The sequence below is a fragment of the Trachinotus anak genome, unplaced genomic scaffold (genome assembly GCF_046630095.1).
Source record: "Trachinotus anak isolate AG129_WGS33_773 ecotype Australia unplaced genomic scaffold, CSIRO_AGI_Tana_v1 ptg000024l, whole genome shotgun sequence".
Taxonomy (NCBI): Eukaryota; Metazoa; Chordata; class Actinopteri; order Carangiformes; family Carangidae; genus Trachinotus; species Trachinotus anak.
Window position 1 is genome coordinate 11,410,842 of NW_027273875.1, and position 26,205 is coordinate 11,437,046.

A 26,205-nucleotide genomic window follows, 5' to 3' on the forward strand; every position below is an offset into this window, starting at 1 on the left:
AACATTTGCCAAGGCAAGTATTGCATACTTTCAAACACTTTGTTTGAGATGAAGCAAGTAAAAGCACTGAGAATGTAGCCTGTTCTTGTCCATAAAATAGTCTCATTTGGTATGTGTATGTGGAAAAACAAGCAGGTCTCACAGAATGTATATGTATTGGCTATGAATGTATATTCATGGCCAATACATTCATAGCTACTTAGCAAAATCTCATCACTGCTCCACCAGACTGACAGGTTAATACCAAACTAAACTTGCTGTGAGTCATATTATTTCAATTTATTTATGTTGCCCTATAAGGCACCAGTTGCTTAATTCATCTTATCTTAAAAAATAAGACCAACTCCGATAACTCCTGGTATAGACTCTTCTCAGAAGTGCAGTGTACTGGGATCTCCGGGAATGACTTTAAAACTGAGGGAATGTGAGCACACTGCAGGTGTTATGAGACATGGGATCAGCAGCAACAGGCCTTTCACATGGGAACATTTGGTTTGGTTCAGGAGTAATAACTAGCTAACAAGCTAGCAGGCACAACAGGGCATTTAAAATACAGACATTTTGACATGTTATAGCAGCAAAAAAAGAAGTATTACTAATTGCTTCATTCCAGGGTTCTGGTACTGGGCATTATGGGTCACTGGCATGCCTTTCAGTGAAGACGAGATGCAACAGAGCCATAATTAACGTTATTAGTAACACCTGTGCTTTTGCAGCTGTGAGAAATCCAAATATCTGGTGTGAAACAGCCCTCAACCAGAACCCTGACAATGGCACACCTATATGGATGTGTTATTTTTTTACACCTCAGTTTGACACAGGGTGTCAACCAGTACAACAGCAGTCACTGACTTGTGACTGAATTATTACCGTTAAAAAGGCTCAGAACAGGATGATATTATGAACACGCCATCTATTTCACTCCAGTACGCTTCTTCAAAACATCATTAACAGTCAGTTTAAAAAAAGATTTGTCACCTTCATTTACCAAGTACAAATAAAGTAAAGCCATGATGTCCCTCAACAACTAATTTTTCTAACTGCTTATGCTTGGCTTGGAAGGCGAAGCTGGCAGCAGTAGAAATGGAGGATGCAGTACAACATCATAGTGGGCAACAAAAAGATGAAACACCTATTAAGACCATCCACATTTTTCAGTGGTGGACAACTGATCCACTTTATTTGATTGGTCTGAACTCTTGTAATAGCCTACTAAGAGACATTGTGCGATACAAACATTGCATTTCAACATCATAGGATACACGGGTTTCAAGTCTCAATTTCAAAAAGACAAAAAAGTCACCACTGTGTGTTTGATAGAGAGCTGAAAAGGTGCTCTAATTCTTTTTCGGCTTCATGTCGGATTTCTTTAAGATTCAAGTTTGTAAACTTTTTTTGTCATTGCCTTTGTAAACACATAACATCCCATCTAAATAGGATGAATAACAAAGATGTTGAAAATGACAGAAAAATAAAAATCTGAACATGTGCTATGACAAATGATTCAAAATCAAAGAAAGAAACAAAATATCAAGTTTAGAGCAGAATGGATTAGTTGACTGAGCAAAGTGATAGTGGAAAAAGCCAAAATATGGTATTTTTTTTCACATATCTCAAAAAGATTTGCAAAGGAACGTTACTGCCGTTTATGATGTTGACCAAGTATATTCTAAGCCTTATGCCTGTTGATTGACACAATGAAAGCAGAGATTAAGTGGTCATGGTTTTGAATCACCATGACAGCAAACTCCTAAACATTTAACGGTACCATACAATTAAAACTGTAACTGTGATGCAAGTGTCACACTAAAAACTCATGTACCAGCTACAAGAAAAGACAGGAAGCCATAACATCCAGATTTCTGTGAGTGGTGGGAAAAAGTTAAAGCACATATGAGTATACTCCTGTGCTGGAGGTTGAATAAGTTACACAGCAGGTAGTATGCTTTTTGTTGTCAAAAGCTAGAAAGCAAAAAAAGTGCAACAATGGTGCAGACCATTCTTTATGTTTGGTTAGTTTTGTCTTTTTGTGTAATGGAAAGACAATTTACAGAGTTCAGATTTTTGTCAGGACAGTATCAAAAAAAAGGGACTACAGAAACAAATACAAACATCAAACACCAACGTATATCTCTGAGAAAATTACTTAAAGCTGCCTTCTTTCTCAAGTCACGCGGCATGGCAAAACTGTCCGAGAAAAAAAAAAAAAGGTTCCTGACATACTTTTTTTTTTTTTTTTAAACCATGACAACATTGCAGAGCAGATCATTCTGGACAGGCTGGAAACTGCAACAGACAGCAACATGTGTCACACCATGGTCAGCTCTACTTAAAAAAACAAAAACAAAAAAAAAAAAAAAACATATTGGCTCACTTTATTATTCAGACTGGGTCCAGGAGTAGTCATAAGGATATCTTTTCTGGCAAAATTAAGCTTATATCAGACTTTTCACCTTTCTGCTATGACACCAGTGTTCTTAACTTTTGAAGACATTTCTCTGTCTAGAACCGGGTGAGAAGTTACATCTACCATCTGATAATTACAATCCATACATCATCTCCACGGTGCGGTGAAGACAGGCATCAGATATCAAAGCTCTTTGAAATGTTAGTCTGTGTTTTCTTTTGTCCTCGAATGTCCACGATGTTCAGGCTCTGGTGGTGCTTGATGGATGGCGCGCAGGGAAGCACAGTCTCTGTGCTCCACTCATGGTCAAGTACAAACCACAGGTCTGGTCTCTCTTAGCGTCGCTATAGTAAAAATATTAAAATGGGGGTCAGGTGACATGGGGTGGAGATGGACTGGGAGAGACCAACTGTGATATTAAAGATTATACCCCTACTCTTCCCATTTAAAGTGGATCAATTTAAAAGCAACATTAAAATAAGAAATAATCAAGGTAGGAAAAACACTGCAAAAGGTTACTCTATTTACATACAATGATTTTCTTAAAGACAAAGTATATCTTTACAGAAATCAAACAAAATTCAGAAATAATCTCTTATGTTGTTTCTTTTTACATATTAAGTTCTTCATCTTTACTATAGCTCGTCATCCCCTCAGCCGAGTTTTGTTTTTTTTCCCGACAGGCTGGGTGAGTGCGTCCGGACCAAAAGCAAGTCTTGCTCTGGAGAGCCCTGCCTGTCACAGGCTGCTGCTTGTACTGTTAGCCAACAGCCAGGGGGCGCCATAGCACCAAAATTAAAAAATTACACCACCCCATCTTCTTGTCACCCTTGCCAGTAAGCAAGGTTAGTTCCGGGAGAGGGGGGTGAACAGACAAGCCTCAATGCAGGCGTCTCTTGTGGTTAATGGAGCTGTAGCAAGCAGGGCTCAGTCATCGCTGTCAGACAGGGTCTCATATTGCTCTGACAGCAGAGACTGCCACACGCGCTGTTGGGCCACTGGGGCTCCAGCCGGAGGCGGCTGCTGCTGCTGCTGCTGCTGCTGCTGCTGCTGCTGCTGCTGGCTCTGTATGGTGGGGGAGGCTATGGAAGTTGGTGGCGTGTTGCTTAGTATGCGCATGGTCAGCGGGTTGTAAGGGAACTGCATGGATCCTGGGGAAAGAGGAAGTGTAGAAAATTTAAAAATGAGAAGAAGATTAACCACACCCACGGTTTCTGTTACTTTTTGCAGACACTGACAGCAGAGGCCTGACAGCTCACCTGTGGATGAGGGTCGGTCGTCCCAACTCCATTGTGGCTGGGCTTGGGCTTGTCTGTGATAATCTCCCTCAGAGTGGACGGAGGACACTGAAGAGGGGCGTTCTGCTCCAGCGTAGCCCTGACCCAGGTTAGGTGACTTGGATTTCCGGCTGTTGGCTTTGCCTTGCTTCTGCTTCCCTGTAGATTCAAAGAGGCAGAATGTGTAAATCAGCAACATGTTAAACACTAGATCTCTTCTGAGCTTGTGTAATGTTGGGAACGTGATTTGTGCATACCCATACTGGGTGATGGATTGGCCTCCTGGCGGCCATCACCGCCTGCGCCAGGTGTGTTGTTGATGGCAGACTGAGCCCCTACTCCTCCCTGGTGCTCCTCCTGTCTCTCCTCCAAGTTGCCCATCAAAGCCTTGCGAATGATGTCCTCCAGGCCCAGGTTACTGGCTGGATCACTAAAGGAGTGATTCCTGGGGTTGATGCTGCCTACAATCCAAAACAACAAAACAATGAGGAAGGAGAAATCAACTACAGTGACGCGGCAAGTGTCTGAGCAAGTGTCACTGCTACTTACCGGAGCTGGTAACAGCAGGCAAGTTAAAAATCTCTGTGCCTGGTTGTGCGTTTCCTGCAAGACAAGTATTAGCTGTTGAAAAAAATCTAAAATTACATGTAATGTGAGCTCAAAATGATACAGTAAGGCAAACGGTTCCAGTATCACATGCTTAATGAGCTTGAAAAATTAGAAGGACTGAATTTCTTAAAGACTAAAGTCTTGCATGCACACATTGACAGAGTTTGTTTCAACATCTGCTGCAGGCATGTTAGCTTGAAGGAAGAGAAGACCCACTTACCAACATCAGTATCACCGACACCAGAGGTGGAGTTCAACTTACGGAAGATCTCCTGCTTCTTGGATTTCACCATTGGCGAGGTGTTCTCCAGTTTGGTGAAGAAGGAAGGCAGATAGCTGACACTCCCTGGGGACCTTGAGTCACTCCTTGAACCAGACAAAAGGTAAAGAGTCAAACAGCAACAGCAGTAAATGCAGTCAACAAGCCCTCAGCAGGACAAGAGACCTTTAACCCCACTGGGATGTCGAACAGCTGCTGGCAATGGGGAAGCATTCCTTGCAACAAATTGATTTACAGTTGATTACAAGTATGCATCAAATCTCAGGGTGCAAATGCAAAACTAAATAAGGCAATGAGTGGATCAAGTGTGGATATACCAGTGATTTCATACTGACAACATATATTCTCCCCTCTCTTGTCTACATTTCATTGTAATCCAACTACTATTGTAATTAACCTTTAGAGAGTGTCAGCTCAAGATGTATTAAGAAATGCACTGGCTTGTTGGGCTGACAGCTTCAAACTATCACGTGTCTGAATTGTGTAGAACCAGTACCTGATCTCAGAGTTGTCAGCCTCTCTCCTCTGGGGTGGAGGCCTGCCAGCGTCCTGTTTGTCCATGCCCTGATAGCTCTGTGGTGGAGAGATGGGTTCATAGTTCTCCATCATCCTGCCTCCTCGCTCTGGAGACTTACCAGGCCTGGACAGGAAGGACAGAGACTAATGTTGGACACATGATGCGTAATAGATCAGACTCACTCTGATTATTTTCAGGGTTAACATGTACCTGGCTCTGGGCTTGTCAGGGGCATTCTCTGGTGAAACTCTACTGGAGGGTCTCTGGTGGTGTAGGGCCTGGACCTGGTTCTCAGGACTGTAACGGCTGGGCATCTTGGCTCGACCCGAAGAGGACACGGATGGCACCACGCTCTGGAATGTGGCAGAAGCTGAGGAGGAGGCCGGCGGAGGGTCTTGATTCCGGGCGAAGTCCTGGGTTATGATATGCTACATGACAGGAACCACAAAACCAAGTGAGTTAGGCGGGATGATGGGATAGATGATGGGATGATGGACATTGTAAATTTGAAATGTGCTTCATTTTTTTTTTTATATTCTCCAGCACATCTTACTGAAATGTGGTCTGCCAAGGTCATGACCCGGTGTGTCTTGGGGACCTGAGAGTAGCTGTCTGCCTGGGAGGAGGGCGGCTGCTGTGGTGGCTCCCCTGATGGTCTGTAACGACTCACGTCGTAGGCCCGCATGCCAGCTGGTGAAGTTTGACCAGGGACAGAGTGTTTTTATTTTGGAGAGACAGTCCGGTTGAGGTAAGAGGTGATGAGATGGGGAGGAGCTAATACACTGTATGCCAACAGTAACTGATCTACATCTGCTTGCAGGGGACAAAAATAACTTCATGTGGAGTCTGGTGACTAGACTGGTGCAGAGGAATGATGTCTGACAGTCTCAAATTAAAAGGTCAGTCAGGGTTAAGTCATTCAAAGCATGTTTACTCCACTAGCAGCTAAATTTAGCCTCCATAGCCAAATTTGTTCAACCGTTGATACATGTCACCTTTGACATGAAGTACAAAATCTATGAATTAATTCCACTGAAACATTCAGTACTCAGAGTTTGTCTTCATACCTGCTGCCTGTTGTTGTCCATCCTCCTGTTTGTCCTGTTGGACTGGGGAACTAGGAGGACTGATTACCTCGATGGCCCCCCCACCGGTGTTGTCGTATCGACTGGATGACACTGCAGCACAAGTATGAACAAAGAGTTATTTCTATTAGGTAAAGGACATAATATTCCGGTTGAATCATCAAAGTTGTACTTTAAGAAAAAGATTTGATTTAAGATTGAACTCAGTCCACTCAGGTAAATGACAATGTCAGTTTCATGGTGCACTTGTGTAGTTCTAATAAGGTTCAGCTATCTCCTAAGCCATGTGTATCCAACACACTTACAGCTGCTAGAGGAGTCAGAGCTCTGAGAGCCTCGCTCTCGTGAGTCTTTGTCAGAGGCTATTTGCCGTGTGATGATGACATCAATGAAGCTAGCGGCTGTGATAGTCGTCTTTCCATGAGTCCGAAGTTCCTCTTCGATGCGGGCCTTTGAGGTTTGAGGCCCCTTATCCTTAACCCCGACGCCAGGCCCCTCAGAGTAAGCTGGATGGGGCTTACCTCCTGGCAGAGACATAGCACCATATGGTGACTGCATGGATCGTCTTTCTGCCTCCTGTTGCTGCTGTTCGGAGAGACAGGCCGCTCGCCGAGCTGCAGCCGATGAAGACATGTCATCATCCCGTTCATGTTTGCTCTCCTTCACCTTGGCCACATCCATCTGTGGGGCCGAGGCTGCGGCATCCACCAGCGCAGCCAGAGCGTCAGCAGCAGTACCGTAGCGGGAGCTGCTTTGTGTCGCTGGTGTTGCCGCTGCTGAATGGGGACTGATGGGGAAATAAAGAAATGAAGAAAAGAAATTTCCTGAAGGATGGATCAGTTGTAAGACAGGTGGTTTGTCAGTGTAATGATGTGGTGTCAACTGACCAGACTTGTAACATAAGCTAGGGATATGTAGACAAACCCCTATGCATGCAGTAAGAAGCAAACACACCCAGAGTGTAAGTGAGCTGATGTAAACAGAGTTGGAGTAGGCTCAACTTACATTAGTGAGGTGATGACACTCTTGCCCTGGAAAATGCTTGGCCGCTGCTGAACCACTACGTCCTGCGTCCTGAGCGAAGGAGAAGGGGAGTGAAGATAACCTCGACTCCCTGGCCGACCTGGCTGCTCTGGTCCACCTGATACACACACACATACATCAAACATGGTAACAGGGCTTCAATGACTTCCTAGATTTTTACATTTCCTTCTGTGTTATACAGCAGCAAAACAACTCACTCAATCAAAAATCTCAGGAAAGACTGCCATGCACATATTGTATATTTAAAGAATTGGGACAATTTATTGTTATACTGCACAGAACAGCCTACATTGCGCTGTATATTTGTATTGTACATAGTATTTCTATTCAAATCTTATTTTATTCCTTATTAAATTTTCCCCTTGCACTGATGTGTCAATTTGAATTTGCTCTACAGCGGATCAATAAAGGTAAATCTTATCTCACCTCCACGGATGTATTCATTGGTTCTCTCCCGGTGCTGCTCTCGTTCTCGCATTTCCCTCTCCCGCTCCCGTTCCCGTTCCCTCTCTCTTTCCCGCTGCTCCCTTTCCCTCTCCTTTTCCCTCTCTTTCTCCTGCTGCTCGCGGTCACGCTCCCTCTCCCGTTCCCTCTCTGCACTGGCAGCAGCGGCAGCGGCAAGATGGGCTGGGTGACCTGAAGAGAACAAAGACAAACACCACAGACACAGGATTTATACACACACCAGTCACATGTTCTCAGCAGGATGGATCAGGGCTTTGCTGGCAAGTTCTGAATCTATCACAGCACAGTCATGGTAATATTCTGTCCCAGGAATATTGCCATATCAACAGTTTGAGACGAAACCTTTTGTTCAACAGATCTTAACTGGGGTGAAACATAAAAACAGTTTTACAACTCAAAAGTGGAAACAAAAAAAAAAGATCTTTTATGCCTCCAAGTTTTTAAGGTTTATTTAGTGACCTTGAGTCTACATATAAAAGAGTATTGAGTTTAGATAATATGACTAAGAATTCCAGGTGTAGACATAAAAAAGTTAAACTTGACACTTTGATTCATTTTACATTTCAATCCTACATTTATTGCCCCTAAAAATGATCTGGAGCACAACTTTTCTTCTTTCTGTTGAAGTAATAAAACATTTTACTGCCATACAACAGTCAGCTTGGTGGGAAAGCCTTCCCAGTATGACTGCAGTACGATTCAGCTTGATCTGTGACCTGGACAGGCAGAACTGACCTTTGACACCTCGGGCCAGTGCAGGGCTGCACTCTTACAGAGGTGCGAGGGAACATGGAGATCTTGGCAAGGAAGATAAGGGAACACGGGGTGTAGGGATAGGGAGGGGTGGGGTCCTCACCTGGCGATATGGAGGTTGGGTTGAAAGCCCTAGGAGGGAAAGGGGGCTGAGCTCCAGGGAGGTAGGCGATGCGTTCCAAAGTGGGAGTACCTGTTCCCCCAGGGTGAGGCAACAGGATAGTTGGAGGCATCTGGGCTAGATCAATAATCCCTTTTACAGACAGAAGCAAAGGGCCAGCGGTGAACAACAAGAACCGATCCATCAATTTCTGAATGTACGAACACCGTATACACTTAGCTGTAACCCATCACCTTCCTCTGTTAGTGCTCCCAAATACAGATTGATCAGTAACCAAAAGGGCTGCAAAGAGAGTGGAATAGTGGTCAACTTGTAAGAGGCAACCACTCAGCAAAGGGAGATTTGGATGACCATACCCACTTGGTAAATTAGCCGAATCAGTTGCAGCCCCAATGTAAAGAGCAAATCAGCAAAATTTGTCTAGGTCATTTGCTTCTGGGCGTCTGGAAAAGGTAGCCACTACTTCACAAACACACAATCGGCACACTACAGTCCCTCCTGCTCAAGGCGGGCAGGTGAGAGAGGGTCAGCTGATAGAGGCCCGTACCTCGTGTTCCAGCTGAGTAAGGGATAGCGACGGGCTGTTCCCGTGGTGACAACCCCCGGGCCATGTCAGGCCGAGGAATGACTTGCATCTGCTGGGAAGTGATATAATCGTTGAGGATGGTCTGCCGCGTGTTCTCCATGGTGTACAGCTGGTAGGTGTTGTGGAAGTTTGTTGGGGACGGCTGCCTGGAGAACATGAAGGCTGCAGCAGAGGACAGGAGAAAAACAAAACAAAACATATGAACAGAAGGCTCACAGATACTGATCGCAACTGCTGACGTCAATGGCTGAAAAAGATCCTGGACATGTAATGCCTATGAATTAGAGGGCCTGAGCTGCTTTCGTCAATTTGCTCAGAATCAAGGCTATTATTATTCTGTTTGGATTTATGGTGGAAAGGGTGGAAAGTGCAGAGGGTTTAAACACGGTACCAGGATCCAGCACTCTGTGGAAAGCCAGGGTGGGGTCGAGATGTGGAGGCAGGTGGGGTCTGTACACTTCCCCAGGACCAACGGGCCTGTGGTGGGGGTCGAAGGGGCTGTGAGAGGCTACAGGGTCACCACCTGACACTGGGGACTTGGCTGGGACACTGTCCCTCTGTGTCGGGGTCATGGCACTCTTTCTTTCATGTGCAGCAGATTTCGCAGAGCTCATACCACCTTTGTAAGAGAGAGGAACCGTTCAATTAGTCAAACAATGTAACATCATCTCATGAGAGTACATCTGTGACCAGAAACCAACATCAGGAATAAAATTTCTTCCAATGACCTCAGTAGAGTGTCCACATTATAAACTACTCCTAATATACTTATTCTGTCATTTAAGATGACCTGGTTTAGAAAGATAACTCTTTTTGTCTGTTAAATAGGTAATGAATGGCTGAGAACCCGAATCCACAGTTTGTAAATAAAATGTCTATAGAATTTACCCTCTGGAGCACGTCCCAGCATAGGTGATCCTCTGGAAACGGAATTGGTGCTGTAGTTGACAGGGGTTCTGCGAGCATTGGCGTCCTCATACATGCCCGGGCTAAGCTGGGATTTGCCAGCCTCCTGGTGCGTGGAGCGCAGGACAGAGGTCGAGTTGACCACAGAAGTGTGGCGTACTGCCTTGCTTTCCTCGTATTTGGCTCGTTCCATGGCCTCAAGCTGGGGCATGCTGTGAGGAAGCTTAGGGGGACTGGTGATTAGGGACTTGACATTGTGCTTGATGGTCGGCTGGTTGAGAGGGTGAATCTGGTAAATGGAGGGAAAAACAGGTCAGTCATCAATTCATCATAATCGTTGTCTACATTCACTAGTTACATTTGCTGAAGTTGCATATTTAATAGTGAAATGTTTAAAGTAAAACAAACCCAAATATAAAAGCCGGTAAATTGCTAATTTGCTCACTGACAGATCTAAAGAAGGACAGCAGTAAATGGTGTGCACTGAAAAAATCTTGACCAGCCCATCAACACTCAAACTGTCTAACCTGAGATATGGCGCCCTCCATAACCCTCCGGTCTGACATGTCAGGGGTCTTGCAGATGTCCTGGCCAGACTGTTCTTGCCGGGGGATTTCGTGAATGGAGCGTCCCATCTCTTTGATGGTATTCACTCCCTCATAGGGCTTGCCTTTGCCAATACCACCTTCGAAGGATCGGATTGGTGGGCTCTCTCGCTTTATCTGTTTTCCATATTTCATGGCATCTTCATAAGTCTCTGCAGCGGTTCTGGGTGTTCCTGGAAACATTTGAAAAGTATTCGAGTTTTTCTCTTTATTTGATGCTTCAAGCAACAGTGAGCGGCTTAAGGAAATGTTATTTACAATTTGTTACCTTGCATGATGGATCCAGCGATCAATGACCTTTCCTTAGAATCTCCATGGATACCTTCCCTAGGCAAGGCTCTGCTAATTAACCCTGAGAAACAAATGAGCAGAATCATGCTACTGATACAGAACAAACAAACCAGGACACATACTGTACACTCAGTTACACACAATCGGTACCCTCAAATGGAGCTCCTTCCCTGCCGGGGTGCGGCCTGCCCATGGATCCCTCCATCATGTCGTAAGTGCGTTTCATATCATGGCCTGTTCTGGGGCTGCGGGTGTTTTCTCTGGGGTTCTTGATAGCTTTTGGACATAAAAATTCATGCTCATGTTTGTGCGCTTAGTGAAGAAATACACAACTTCACAGTATATTTGATACATCAACAATCAAAGCACTTACCATCAAAGGAGAGGATGTGACCACTCTTGCCTTCATAGATGACATGACCTTTAGCCAGCTGTTCTCCTCTGGCCTTGTCTGGCATGCTCAGGTCCTCTGTGGCCAGCTTTGTGATTGTGCCCTTCAGGAGGTCAGCAGCAATGCTGGACTGGGGCAGGGCCGGTGTGCCCTGTTTTTGAAAAGAGTCAAGATATAACACAAACAGTAAAATCACATACACATAATTAAATGAAGTCTATTCTCCTATCTTATTTATCCAGTCACAGCTTCTATCATATCACTGGCCTAAAAATAAAACACTTCATCTAGTCATTACCTGAGTGATTGATCCTCTGAAAGCCAGACCCTCGCCCACCTTTGCTGGGTTGCCTCTGCTATCCTGTATGGATTGGACTGCAGCTCCTGGAGGGTTAAAAGAGAAGGAACACAGAGTTAAGTTCTGTGTGGTTGGTGTCATCTCATGGAGTTGAACCGAAAAGCTAAATTTTCATAATAATGGTAAATGAACTGCACTTTTCTGCCGTAGAGGACAGCTCTTTACAGTTTCACCCATTCACCCTCTGCTATACCTTGTTCTTTTTTGAAGCGGTGGCATTTGTAGTAATGAGTTTTGTGCAGCAGCAACATAATGAAATATATTAAGTGATCTACAGAAGAGGGTCTGGAAAACTACCAGTGCTGAAGTCATGTATCCCAGTTCCTGATTTACAGGACCACTACAGTACAGGTCAGTAGTTTCTATTGGTGGGGACAGATGGTGTGTAGGAAGTTCAGAGGTCAACAAAGAGGAAATTTCTTAAGCATGCTGGTCTGGAGTGGTTCCTCACAGTCTGTCAGCTGTGCTGCACAGGTCCAAAAGATGCTTTAATCATCAACCTTTCTTTCAGGGTCAGCATGTCCTTAAACACCCTGAACAATCTCATTTGACATCGTAACATTATGCAGTTTGGCTCATTGAACAATTGGTGGCAATGCAGCTACGTTTTCAGCAGCAGTGAGAACTGGACTGGACACCAGTGTGGACAACAGGAGTCTTACCCACACAGGCCTGTGTAGAGATATTAATACTGAGACTGTCAGTATTTGAGACTAAACATAACATGTTTATCAAGGTTATGGGAATTCATTCATTCATCTGTAATGAGCTTCCTTTATAATAAATTTACTTCTCCTCTGTGAGCTACATGTGCAAACAGATTCTGTTGTGACTGAGGGTAAATGTAAAGTGTCATGGTGCAAAATAGGTATGAGCATGAAGGATTGGGAATAGATGCTGTTTTATTACTACAACGGTCACAGTTTCCAGACTGGAGCAATACCTGCAGCAGTCCAAGTTCAATGACAGTGAAGACAACACTTCACAAACAGTGGATACAACTTGGGTTGACAATATTTATGTGTTCTGAGATTAAAGGGAATTTCTAAGTGCCATGTTCTGTCTTTCTTTATGGTTGGATGAACATCTTCACATCTTTAATTTATAAAATCTTGCTTTAGCAAAATGTTTTGATATAGCAAGATGAAGCCTTATGGTCCTCAGGGGTGTCATTAACGTCTGTCTAAAGCTGCATACACACCTACTCTTGTTTTTATGTCATGTTTGGTTTTATTTGAATGGTGTCCTATCTGTCTGAACTGCACAGTAACAGAATAGTATAGTAATGTGCCCGTCTGCTGTCCTACCAGGTTTGCTGGGATCCTGCTGCCGAGGCAGACCCAGAGAGATGGAGCCCACAGTGCTCTTAGTCCCCTCTGGCCCATAGACAGCATGGGGCGGGAGGTATGTGCCAGGAGTTCCCTGGAAAAGCAAGAACAAAGAACAAAATTCAAGATCAGTTTACTGTTTATGAAAACAACAAAGCTGTGTCAGGTGTTCTTGATGATCTTTTATGTGTTACAGTTCTATACTGTCAATAAAAAAATATCATAAACTCTCTCAGCTTCCTGACTAATACACCTTTTACAACAGTCTGGCGACACAGGATATACCTGTGTTGTGGTCACACTGTAAACAATATGACATACAGAACTCCTGTTGCATTTCTGCGCAGCTGAGCTATCAAGAAAAAATAAAAAAAACTAGATCAGGGAAAACATTTTGTCAATAATAATAAAACATCTCAAAGCTTCTGAGACACTCAGTATTCAGAATATCAACTGAGTTGTTTGTTGAGCTAACAAAGTCTGACTGAATCAACTCAACAAAATGTTCCTATTAAGGTTTAGGGTGGAGGTCTGAGGTACACTCTGCTTCACTAAAACCCCTTCAGTCAATTGTTTGGAAGAGACTAACTGCATTTATTAGGATGGTAGATAATAATTTCACACATATTGTACATTGCAAAAATTCTCCCTTGAAAAAAAGGTTTCACAATGTCATGGTGTCTGTTGTGGAGAACACTTCATTATCAAAAGCAGATGCCTTCACTTTAAGTGAGAGTTCAGATGGAGTAGATGATTATGGAATTACATTTGTCGACACTGGTTTGTCTCAACTTTGCTGTGAATGCCATCGTTTCTTACCTGGGAGATGGAGCCTCCTTGGATGAAGGAGGGCTTGTCCGTGGGCTTGGTGGTTGGAATGAGTGGAGGAGGAGAGGGAATGTTGGGAGGTCGACTGGGTCGGCTGAACGTCACCCGGACTCCATCTGGCATACTCCCGACCAGCTGGTTGGAGGCAGGGTGGAGGACTGATGGGAACATAAAAAAGGACATAAAAAGTCAGACACAACTGATTACCAGCCAACATTTGGGCATTAAACACCTACATAAACAAAGAAATTGTAAAATAGCTATCAGCTCTCACAGTAATTTAAACCTGTCCACTACATGTCTTCTGACTGCCAGACAGCACAGCTCCAATCCACCCAACATGTGCGTTCCATTAAGCTTCATTTCCCATCAAAGACTGCATGATCAAATATTCAGCTTCATTCAGACAGACTGCAGTGAGTGGTGAAGTAAGAATTGAGGACCTCAGTTAATAGTCTGTTCCTCAGCCTGAGGTAACCTTGGCCCATGACTGCTGTCTGCTTTACCATCTCCTGGGAAAGCTGAGTAGGCAAAACGGATGATTATACACAAACACATACACACACAGACTGGGAGTAACCTCCCTGCAGGGAGTGCACCTCATGCTCTGCACTCTACAAAATCAAAAATGCAAATGTCTGCATTAAAGTTCAACCAGCAAGCATGGACGTCATCATCCTGATGGCTCGTACAGGGACAGATAAGAAAACAAGCCAATCTATGACGAATTTATAAATCCCTGTTGCAGGGAGACTGTGTCAAACATTAACATTCATGCTACAGTTCACCATCACGGACATCGGCCTAATTTGTCAAGACATGAGAAATATGTTTTCCCCAAATGGCAAACAAGAGAAACTATTGCAGTCCAGCTTCAGTAAATGTCCAAATGCCACTTCCACGTCAACAACAGCAGTAGACATTTTAACAGGGAATGTTTTCCTTTTACAGTAATTTGGTGTGCAAGGACAACATTTTGTCTTCTGCCTTCTTTAAGCAGAAGCAAACTTTTACTGCTGTCCAAAAATCAGGAATCTGTAAACATGCATTGCATATACATATCCTGCCCACAGATACTTTACTTAACTCTGGTATCACTCTAAGATATCTGAAAGTCGTCCAATTTATGTAGCTTTCAATAAGTGTCAACAGCCATAAAAGAGGTTTTATTATGGAATTCAACTCATTCAAAATACTATTCAAAACTCTAGTAAAAACATAGTGAATGAAATAGTGAAGCAGGTGATAAAATCTACAGTGTACAGTACATTTACAGTGGATATCTGAACTTGAAATGTAACACACCAATGTTCCCCTGCAACAATGTCAAACACATGTAAATAAAAATGCATTTGTTCTGATGATAAAGGTCTCATTACAGTTCATGGTGCAACAGTGTGAGTAATGTTCATACACCAACAATAAAAAGCACATTTGTTTAAAACAGGCATTTTTAGTCATGTGCGCTCCTTTATGAGCTGTAGTGAGCCATAACATTACAGATGCTATTTTTGTCAGATGTTGCATATGGTCAGGACTTTTGCTTTATATGAATTATGTCCTTGTGATCTAAATAGATGGGTTGTGAACGTCACTGGAAGTAAAGTCACTTTTCAAATAAGGTAATGTGTTGTTCTAAGCAAAAAAGTAAAAATAAATCTGATGCTGATGGTAACTATTGACTGGTGATTCATGAACCACCTCAGTTTCTTGAATGTAATACAAGGGCCAAGATTAAAGGTCAAAGAGGTGTGCTTTTCTCTGTGCACTGGTGAACAGACCAAAAATATCTGATTCATGCACTGACGTACTTGCTGCAGTTATAAAATCACCAACCCACTGTAGTATGTGAACCAGAAAGAGCTGGCTCATGCTTGTTTGACCTCTTCTGTACTGATACACATGCACAAGCACAAAGTACATTTGCCACGTTCAGGGATCCAGGTTCTGCGTGGCCTAAGCATATGTATCCATAACACGACCTATTGTATAAAGTGTTATACATCAACAAACAAACAAAAAAAAAGAGGCAACACATACAAAGAGATCAGCTCCACACAAGTGCCTAAACATCTCCCTTAACTTTAAATAAGACAACGACACAGAAAACAACACATTCTCAGAATAAAATTACTAGAAAACCCTTCCTTGAGAGAAACTCTGGCAGAGATTTCAAATGTATTTCTTATGTCAGCTTAACACTGAGTAAATACATCCTGTACACGGTACAACCCCAATGTGGTTACATATACCTTTGGACAAGAGAACATTCCACCTGACTTATCTAATGCACAAGAGCTCTGAAACACTGCCAAAGCCTGACTTACAACAGGATTCAAATCTCCACAACAGTCCTCCTCTGCTATAATTAAAGATAATTAAACAATTGGATATGAAGATATAAAAACGGACTATTACAATGGCCTGATAGAGAGTAAAACACAGATATCAAGTCATGTCAGACTGAAACGTAAGAGTGGCAAGGACTATATAATATTCTGCTGCCAACAGTCAACAAAATGCCTCCATGGTCAAACACAAAAGACTCAAATGAGAGTCAGGCGAGGCTAGTTTATATCAGCAGAGAAAGGGAGGAGGCAAGAAGGGAGGGGAGGGGGAGGAGGAGGTGAAGATGTGTGCTTTTACCTGGTGGCACACTGTAGCGGGAGGCACTGGGGGCGTTGGGGTCAGGCTGGGGTGAGGCCTTGCTCAGCTCCCTGGGAGAGAGTCTGTAGGGAGAGCCTGGCCGACCAGAGTGGGCCTCCTGGTCCAGAGCCAGCTTCATGTCATAAGGCATGTAGGATAAGAGCTTACCTGCAGTACACAGGCATAGGGACAAAGGGAAGACAACCACTATTAAAACAAGGACCCAATGCCAGTGAGCATTGAGGTGACCTAAAATGGACGGGGCCTCTACAACTAACACCGCCAGCTGGACACACACCCGCTGAAACCTATGTAATAAATATCTTGGTGCCAAAGCTCAACAGCTAACTGACAGCTGCTCTACTCCTCACAGCACTCCGGCTAAAAGGTGCTAAAAGCTTTACCAAAAAAAAAAAACAAATCAAGCTGTAAAGCAGCTGGCCTAGTGACATTACTGCTCTCCCTTCTGAAGCTAAGTGTCTGACTGCTGAATGCACAGAAGCAGCAAATGTCCCATGCTGACATGCTCAAGTCGTTCAACTTCAAAAAGCACCACAGTCCCCTTCTTCCAAAGGCAATTCAGGAGGAACACCTTTGCACACTTCGACTTTGAGTTTGCATCAAATGTAAAACGGGGTCAGCTAACTTTTTTGTCTTGGTTTGGGTCACGCTACGACAGTCCAGATCACCTTCAAACGTTCCACAAAAAAGAATGGGGCCTAAAAAATGCATTAGCTATAAATAGTCCACTGCTAGCAGCAACAGGGAACGAGGCTGAAGGAGCGATGAGCAGGGAGGAGGACAGATGAGGACAGAATGAGGATAGATTTTGTTCTCTTACCATCTCTGTCGAGCACGGTGGGGCTGCGGGTGTTGAAAGGGGGTCTGCGCTCCAGATCTCCCTGATCCTGCCTCTGCTTCTCTTCCTGGTGCGCAGACTCATGCACTGCTTTGATCTGGTGTTGCAACATGGCAAAACCACTGATGGGCACACCACCAGGGCCGAAGGGACCAGACACCTAGACGAGTCAAGGAGGGAAAAGGCACAGATGAGCTGAAATGCCAGATATGAAAGAGATGAGATAAGGCCAATTTGTCTCAGCACTGAAAAATTAATTCTCTGCATATGTTGGACCTTTAGCTTAATGGATATAAAAACACACTTGAGTAACATAAAAATACGACTACATACATCTTACACTTTGAAAAAGACCTTGGTAATTGATCCAGATTTACAGACCACAAAACATTGGCAGCACAGCACCTATAGTTTCTGATTTTACCACATTGCTCATAATGACTAATGAGTGGGTATGTTTTCAGTCTGCTGCCTGCCTCCATACCAGCCTAAATGGACCAACATGAAACTGTGACTAACCATGGATGGGATGGCAGCTGCCCTCTGTTGGAGCTGCTGGATGTTGAGCTGGGTTTGTTTGGGTGACGACACCAGCACCGAGCCAGGAGGGTTGAGCAATGAAGGCTTTTCCATGGGGAATATTCTGCAGAGGCACAAGGCAAAACGTATCAGTAACACTCATGTCCTGTTCCTGTAAAATGCAAATATGTTCACAGAACATGACAGCATGAAGACAGTGTTTATGAAAACACACACACCTCTGTCTGTCAGACTCTGCTTCCACATCCTCGTCAGCACTGCAGGTGGCGCTGGAGTCATTATCTGAATGGAGATCCCTCTGCATCTCCCCATGATCTCCCTTCTCTCCTTTCTCCTTGATCTCAGGCTCCATCTTAACCTGAACCTCTCCAGTCTTCATGTCCATATCCTGAGGTTCAGTTTTGGGATGTACGCAGCCGGGATAGGGAGCCACCCTGGCCTTTTCCTCCTGAGACCCACTCTCGCTCTCTGGGCTTTTCTCTTCCTTGACACAGAGTTCCCCATATGAGGGCTCTGGGGCCTTGCCATTGCTGGCTTGACCTTTGTCCTGGTCAGAGCACTGAGCATCTCCTGCAGCGCTGTCTGCCCTCTTGGAGTCACCAGACTTTGAGGAGTCAGCCTGAGAGGGGGAAGGGGCACTCTCTGTATCAGAGCTGTTGTCACCACCTGAGGAAGCATGAAGGGATGAGTTAGTCATTTAAAATAAACGATAACACAAACAAAATGAAAATAAATGTAGACCTGTCACAACATAAATCGACATACTGGGGTGATTTATCACATAGGGAACCCTTACTTGGAATGTGGAACAAGTGAATTAATCAGTGAGTAACTCAAAATACCACTAAAACTGGAAACATGGCCACCATGACACAAGCTTCATGTAATAAATTGCATACCGTTACATAAACATCAGCTGCAGGTGGTAGAGAGTCTACAGCAGCAATCTGAGACCAACCAATACCTGCTTATTTGATCTAAGATACAAGTGAGAGATGACACAGACCTTAAGTCTAAGTTATATTCACTTCACGCCTCGCACATTTTTTCCCCTCCCACCTGGAATTTATCACTTTGTGCTTTAGGTCACACATTATTACCTTTTCCTACTGCATCTAATCTATGTACACATTTTGTTTATTTTATGATCTTTTCTATACCGTGTATGTTCGTGCTATGATCAAAGATACATTCAAAGATACAAAAAACAGCATATCTCAAATGCCAACTTGTAGACACACGGTATGTCAAACAAAATACTGAACAAACTGTATTTTTGAAATGATACAAAACATGAATATCTCAAATAACTTACATCTTTAAGATAGAAAGTGTGTATAAAATCTGCCTGTCTCTGTTGGTTTGCATCTTGTCTGCCACTGCAGTTGTTGCTGTGATGATCCAGATACTATATCTATGCAAATACAATCTGCAGATGCATTAAATGTATCAAAACTAAATCAGAGAAGCAGCATTACTAAACATCCAAAGGACAACCATCACAATGTTTGTAAGTACACTTTACTAGAGTTGTACTAATGCCTCTTGTGGCTTTATGTATAATAACGTGAGATCTGCACACTGCAGATCACCAAGGCCTCTACAGAGCAGTTTGGGTTTGCGTGAGACAAGGAGAAAGTCAAATAAACATGACAGAAAACCTTGTGACCTCCTGTTGTCACCACTGCTATCATGTGAACTGGAGGTTTGCTAAGGATCACCACTTTCCAACAAAAGGGCACCTACTAAATAAGCAATTGTTGATTTTACAAACCAGTAATATTCTGTGTTAATCTATATTTCTACACATAGGACAGTGCCTTTTTCAAAGCAGGCTGCCCTCACCATGTAATTCCAGCAAAGATAAGGGCTTGTGGAGAGGAGGGAGGCGGGTAGACAGGTAGGCTTTCTGGATCAAACAAGAGAACCAGCACTTTGTGTTCAAAGAGCAGGCCTTCTTGAATTTTCAAAGCCAAGAACTATTATGCAACAGGTGCCCATGTAGTCAGAATTAGTTCATATCTTTTATCTCTTCCTCTCCCCCCCTTTGCTTTTTTTCATTTGATCCTTTTCCCCCCTCATTAAAACTACAGTCAGTACAGAGCGAGCGCATTGCTATCAACTCAAATGAAATGGTTAAATAACAATTCTGAGGGCATTTTGGATCAGGTTTTCCTGCCTCGCACTGTACGCACCACTACATTCTTTCTCTACTTATTCTCTTTACTTAGTACCTGGTGATATCGGGCACAAAGCCTCATGACTGATAGGCACGGACCAAAGTTGTATACAGAAACAGCCTGCTGTGTGTCCTTCATGCAGGTTACCCTGGGACTTGTACCTCAGATAAACAGTCCAAAACAAAATGTGTTTGAGTGTGAGTGTGTGTGTGTGTGTGTGAGTAACGATGAGCTCATGCTTTCTATCATCCATCTCTCTGACCTTCACTGTCATCTGCGTTGTCCTCATCATCATCAGGTGATGCTGTGGCTAGACCTTCGCCTTGAGACCTATCAGCACGAGCCCGACGTGTATCCTGGGAAACACACACAAAGTAGCATCTTGCATTCATACATCACAGTTAAAGAAGTTCAATGACAGGCCATGACAGAAAGCAGAGGATAATAAATAGCTCACCTGCTTATGCTGCTGGAGCAGGTTGTCCAGGTTGTGACGTCTCTTGTAATTGAAATAGAAGTTCTTGCACTGAGCCTCACTTTTGGTGCCCACCATTTTGGCAATGGCTGTCCAGTTTCGCCCGTGCTCAACTAGTCCTGAGGCAGGACAGAGAGAGACAATTCAGCATTTAAGATCTTCTGCCTTTTAATACACAAATTAGTGAGGCTAAAATCACTTGTCATTTATGATAAGCTAATGCTACATTAAGACTAATTAATATCTTCTTATGCACTGCATTCAACTGTAGCTATCTAAGAGGCACAGCAGAGTGGTATAACCAATACATCAAATCCTGATTTGACTCTGACATTAAATAATTCCAACATTTCCAATTACTGCTAAATGCTGCATCAGATTCAAGAGGACGATCTCAAGAAATTCCTAATAGTCTCTTTACAATCAAAAACTGCTGTAGGTATTGGTATTCATGACAAACCATGTCATTGCTGTAAAATGACACTATACTCCTGGGGTCCCTGTTGCTGCGGCTTGTTGTTGGTCTTTCCCGTCCTGATTAACACTGAGCTGAGCATGCAATCAACTTTGATGGTCTCACTAAACTCTGAAACTACTCTGCCAAGCTGCAGTAAACTGGAAGACCGCCATTTACCTTTGACATTTGGGCATCCCTTCTCTAAATGCTGTAACCCCTGTGACCTCCCCTCCCTCCCAGCCCTGTGGAGATTGAGGGAAACTGGCAGACAAATGACAAATCACCACAGAGCTACACACAAGGCCCCATTACCCCTCTACTTAAATGAGGGAATGAGGGCATTGGGACTGTTCAGAGTGACTTGTGCCTTATTTAGAGTTATAAACATCCAGTCTTGTGTATTTTGTAACATACAGTAGAAACCTTGAGACAGCCTATACTCAAAACACCAACACAAGTAGCCTCATTTGTTTTGACCACTATGGTAACTTCATCTCGCAGTCATAAAAACATACATAATTTATTTAAATGTTTTAAGATTAATTTACACTTGGTTGCAAGACAACGTTCTTGACTGTTGTCAAATGACAGTAACTAAAATGCCAGAGAAATAATCAATTATTACCAGTATCACCATGGCAACAATATACTCACTCATATTGTGCAAAAGTCCGTGACTAAAGTTTTTGACAGAGCTAAGAAGATGTTAACATCTTAATTTTAAATTCTTCATTTAGTCGATAACCAATATATTATAATTATTATAAATGTTATAAGGAATATCTCTTCTCTTATAATAAAAGATAATGGAGCAGCTCTACAATAAAAGGCTGTCTTTATGGCCATCTAGCTTATAATGTAAAATCTGCATTGATTCATTTTTTTGGAGGTTACTATTTGTGCTGCTGTTGTATCATATATTTTACACTTTTAGCTGCCCTATATTGTCCATATGTACTTGCAGCAAACCAGTGAAATAACAATGAGCAGCAAGTTTAAAAAAAACAGGATTAGGCTTTAATATGTGAGCTTGATATGACAGGACCCTGTTTGATCACACCTATTGCTTGAAATTACATTTCAGACTTGTTTAAAGTATGGTTGTTAATGACCAATGATAAACTACTTGTTCATAAAAGTTCAATTAGACTGCAGGTGTCAACTTATACCATCAATAATCTGTTTGTTTCTACTTCTCTTCACAGGGTCGCATTCTTTTCCCCTTCTGGTAAAACCTTGATTCGACTTCCAGGCCTTGGCTGTGTTAGAATGCATTAACACAGAGGCTCACACAGACCAACAGGTTCCAACTATGACTTAGAGAGCAACTGTGATCAATGTGCATGCATGATCACCCATGAGTGGCAGCATAGCATAAAAGTGATTTGTGAACCTGCTCTGCCATGTGACTAGAAGAGGTCGAGCAGGCCTCTTTTGCGTACACTAATCCAGACATATCTAGCATACAGGTCCAAATGCCTGAGGAGATCACAGCAGTAATGTAGTTCTGTAAAGGGGGAGACAAATCTCCAGTACCCACACAACAGAGTCTTAATTAATCCATGTTAAATCCCCAGTCTATGGTTCTTGGCTCTCAGGGAAACCTACATAAGAGCTGATACCAACAAAGCCAACAAAAAGGGGGGAGAGGGGGCACACTCAAGTGGCATATGACCTGACTAATGACTGCAGTGGTGCAGTGTGAGACCAGGCACAGAGTGCAACATTTTAAAGAATTTACAAGACCAAAGCGACTTTAAAATTTTCAGAGGATCCGACAAAGTGTTTGAATGTGAATAATAGATAGTGATCTTGGAGGAAAAAAAAATCACGCTACGTTGCTTAATGGATGGCCTTAATAGATCACTTCTAAGAAACCGGCAGAGCAGTGGAGTTAAAAGAAAAAGGTTTCCCTGAAACCCTTCATGAGTCTCTGACAGCTTCCAGTACAAGCAGCAGCACAAGTTTGTGTTCGTGCAAATGCATGTGCACATTTGTTCTTTTGTGCACGTAAGAAACAGGCAGGGCGAGGCAACATCAGATAATCAGAAGAGGAAAAGCCAAGGGAGGGGGGAAGACAAGAAAAGATCACAGCGACACAGAAACAGGAAGGATGGAGAGATAAAGTGAGAGAGAAATGAACTGAAACACTACCTTTTTTGGCGACCTCCATCTCCTCCTCGGTCCAGCGAGAAGTTTCTCCGGTTTCACCAGCACCAGCTAAATCACAAAGGAAAGAAAAACAGCTCCATGAGCACTGACAGAGAGAAAGAGAGATAGAAGGTAACAGAGAGGGAGGGAGGGAGACAGACAGAGAGAGAGTGACAGTCCTCTCTTCAGCCGCCTTCTTCTCATGGCCACTAATCTAATAATCTGTTTACATTCAGGGGCTGCCGAGACCTGCTCCCTCACTTACACTCTTGCTCTAGCTCACTCTCCTCTGACACTCTCATTCTCTCTCTCTCTCTCTCTCCTCCCATCTATGCGTCTCTCCCCTTACCCACAGCCCAGTACAAGCCCTCCTCCTCCTCTCTAATCCACAAGGGGAGGGCCGTGGTCAGCTGATCTCGCACCAGACAGTGGAGGAGTTGAGAGCCGTGCCTCCCTCTTTGGGAAAAGGCCTTGGATGGAGGCAAATAACCCTCCCACCCCTTCTACTGTGACACTGCGCATCTCATACCCACTCCTCCTCCTTGCCTTGGCTTGACTACGCAGTTGCTCCCCCCCTCATACAAAATTCACAGAAGTGCACGGTTAGCGTGGAGGGGGCCGAGTGAACTCTAGCACACTCTCCTCCATGGCACCCACTGAGACTGTGTAAACACTTGGACCAATATAGCAGCAGATGTACCCTTGACATTAACAGGAGGCTTGCCCCCCCCCCTTCCCCTCCCCCTCCCCCACCTACCCACCTCTGAGATGTGGAGATCAATTCTCACTGTTTAGACGGCTCCTACCAAAGGTCCCCCAGTCACAGTCAGTTACACTGACTTAAACAAATGTCTACTGGACAAGGCTTCCCTCCCCCGTGGCAAAACTCACATGTTCCCCCCGTGACGGGTAAGACCCCTCTAGGGTGGTCATTAATCTCTGGGATATGGAATCAGGCTGGGTGTCTGTCTATACTGCAGCATCTTACCTAATGACACTCACAGACAGACACACATATACCATCACCCACAGCTTCAAGCAAGATCAAACCCCCACCTCTGGCCTCCACTGAATCAGCAGCTTCCTAAACTAGATAGCTACCCTTTAGCACCTAGCCAACTTATTTCTAAGAAGCAGGGGGGTTACAACAGGGCAAGCAAACAAACACACAAAATCCACCATGTAGTCCCTCAGAGAGATTACAGTTGACACAGTCCTACGTAAACCTTGATATGGCACCAACAGGGCCAGAAAGGTCAGGGGGGTTGACAGGATGGAAGAACACAGAGTAGAAGGTTAATTAATCACATTACAGGGCAAACCTTGCATAACTGGGAGAGCTGGACAGACAGCCGCGGGAGCAGGTGGCAGAGGAGCACAGCACACTTACAAAACAGTGAATTAATGATTCAGATTAAGACCACAACGAGCTTAACACACAGGGACTTTGATACCTGAAAACCTGAGCTGCCACCGTCAGACAGACAGACTTCAAGGATGGAAGAGAACAAGTGCGTGACTAAGTACCATGACAACAGCTAAACCAGAGCTGTGGATTGCCATGGTGATGGGCGGACTACACAGAGCTCCCTGAGTGCAGGTAAGAGTCTGTCTGACATTGGCATTGAGTGACTGAACTTAGTGAACCAACTGTCCACTTTCAAGCTAAAGCAGCTTATGTACCTACACATTTTAAAAGGGACAGAACTCGCAGAGCTACAGTCTGACATGTTTCTAAACCTCGTTTAAGATGTATATTTGACATGTGCCATTTTATTCTCCCAGCTCATAACACAAGGAGTGAACGGTCTGAACACTGTCCATTACACCAGGCCAGTCAATGGTGACACTTGATTATTCAGGTGAGAGAGAAATTAAAATATCTTTTATCCTCCAGTGACACTTATAAAGAAAAGGGATACCAGAGAGTGGACTCTCACATGACAGTAACTGCTTTAGTTAGGTCGTTGTGTGCTTTGTGATATGTTATAGTTCCTCAGTAAAATGTCAATGTTAAAATAAAAAATTAGGGTCACCTAATCCAAAAAAAACAGAAAAAAAAGCCAACAGAATTTTAAATGTTTTTAATGTAAAATCTTTGTGTAAAATATATATAAACTGAATCTGTGTTTGATTGACCCCATCAAGATGTGACTTTCAAATAAAATCAAAAAGTGACACATCCACTCAGACTGTATGCAATATTCAGAACATAGCAAAATACTGTAATACCAGCAGTGAATGAGCTCTGGATACGCTCATGCTGTTGAATCATCAGTCTGATTACACTGTATGGTTTTATATTTTGTGAACTCCCTTTGTGTTAATTTTCTGTCACCAAGTGTGCCCCTGTGTTGCAAAAAAAATATTTTCAACAACTTCCAGAGCCAAGGAGATTCACCTTTATTAGCATCCATGGAGGCCACTAGAGTTTTTGCAGGCTCCTTCATGGATTTCTGTGCTGAATCAGGTTTAGGGAGCTGCGGAGGATCTGGCAAGACTGGCTCAGGGGCAGGGGGAGGTGCTTCCTCGGCCGCCACAGTTGCAGCCTCATTGGCCATGGAGCGTGTGGTGATCCTTCCCTTACGGCGGCCCTGGCTATTGGCAGTCTTCCTGCCACGCGGCGTGTTTTGCTCCTTTCCGTCCTCGTCCTCCCCACCGTCACACTTGTCTTTGTCCTTGCCAATGTCCCTGTGGTTTTGGAGAGGGAATGCAAAGCTTCAGACACCATTGGTACAGCAAATATCTGTTCCCTTTTGACTCAGCAATAACAGGCCCTTTGTGTAATCTGTTGTTTTCCTTCATGACTGAACACAGCACAAATATTTTTTTAGCGTTTGTCCGCACTGAAGCTGGATCGACTTGCCAACAAGTTAGCAAGTTGTCTTGTTTGTTAGCAAAGCACCAAAACAGACACGGCTCTATCACCTCCAAGTCTTCTCTAGACTACGAACATGAATCACTCCACAAGAGCCTGGGGATGTGAACTCTTCTCATTACGGCACCAATACTGATATTCATTAATTATTTTATGAGACAATATAAA

General features: G+C 43.7%; 1 protein-coding gene across 8 annotated transcripts in view; it reads right to left on the reverse strand.

The window, feature by feature from the left end:
• Positions 1 to 1,135: 1,135 nt before the first annotated feature.
• Positions 1,136 to 26,205, reverse strand: part of ncor1 (nuclear receptor corepressor 1) — a 53,593-nt gene continuing 28,523 nt past the window's right edge. For 4 of the 8 annotated variants that reach the window (XM_071460680.1, XM_071460678.1, XM_071460679.1 and 1 more), the window contains 31 exons: positions 25,561 to 25,850; positions 23,163 to 23,228; positions 20,534 to 20,670; positions 20,339 to 20,432; positions 18,115 to 18,562; positions 17,876 to 17,999; positions 17,339 to 17,516; positions 16,498 to 16,665; positions 13,843 to 14,009; positions 13,003 to 13,117; positions 11,636 to 11,721; positions 11,320 to 11,488; positions 11,097 to 11,222; positions 10,924 to 11,007; positions 10,578 to 10,828; positions 10,033 to 10,339; positions 9,536 to 9,763; positions 9,106 to 9,306; positions 8,541 to 8,690; positions 7,646 to 7,855; positions 7,181 to 7,316; positions 6,481 to 6,962; positions 6,158 to 6,268; positions 5,644 to 5,780; positions 5,301 to 5,518; positions 5,070 to 5,213; positions 4,514 to 4,659; positions 4,234 to 4,287; positions 3,942 to 4,145; positions 3,667 to 3,843; positions 1,136 to 3,558 (listed from right to left, as the gene is read on the reverse strand). In XM_071460680.1, coding sequence (XP_071316781.1) covers positions 3,335 to 3,558; positions 3,667 to 3,843; positions 3,942 to 4,145; positions 4,234 to 4,287; positions 4,514 to 4,659; positions 5,070 to 5,213; positions 5,301 to 5,518; positions 5,644 to 5,780; positions 6,158 to 6,268; positions 6,481 to 6,962; positions 7,181 to 7,316; positions 7,646 to 7,855; positions 8,541 to 8,690; positions 9,106 to 9,306; positions 9,536 to 9,763; positions 10,033 to 10,339; positions 10,578 to 10,828; positions 10,924 to 11,007; positions 11,097 to 11,222; positions 11,320 to 11,488; positions 11,636 to 11,721; positions 13,003 to 13,117; positions 13,843 to 14,009; positions 16,498 to 16,665; positions 17,339 to 17,516; positions 17,876 to 17,999; positions 18,115 to 18,562; positions 20,339 to 20,432; positions 20,534 to 20,670; positions 23,163 to 23,228; positions 25,561 to 25,850 — 5,632 coding nt within the window. In that variant the 3' untranslated portion in view covers positions 1,136 to 3,334. The remainder of the gene's footprint in view (positions 3,559 to 3,666; positions 3,844 to 3,941; positions 4,146 to 4,233; positions 4,288 to 4,513; positions 4,660 to 5,069; positions 5,214 to 5,300; positions 5,519 to 5,643; positions 5,781 to 6,157; positions 6,269 to 6,480; positions 6,963 to 7,180; positions 7,317 to 7,645; positions 7,856 to 8,540; positions 8,691 to 9,105; positions 9,307 to 9,535; positions 9,764 to 10,032; positions 10,340 to 10,577; positions 10,829 to 10,923; positions 11,008 to 11,096; positions 11,223 to 11,319; positions 11,489 to 11,635; positions 11,722 to 13,002; positions 13,118 to 13,842; positions 14,010 to 16,497; positions 16,666 to 17,338; positions 17,517 to 17,875; positions 18,000 to 18,114; positions 18,563 to 20,338; positions 20,433 to 20,533; positions 20,671 to 23,162; positions 23,229 to 25,560; positions 25,851 to 26,205) is intronic. The other 4 variants (XM_071460681.1, XM_071460685.1, XM_071460684.1 and 1 more) reach the window with 4 other exon arrangements.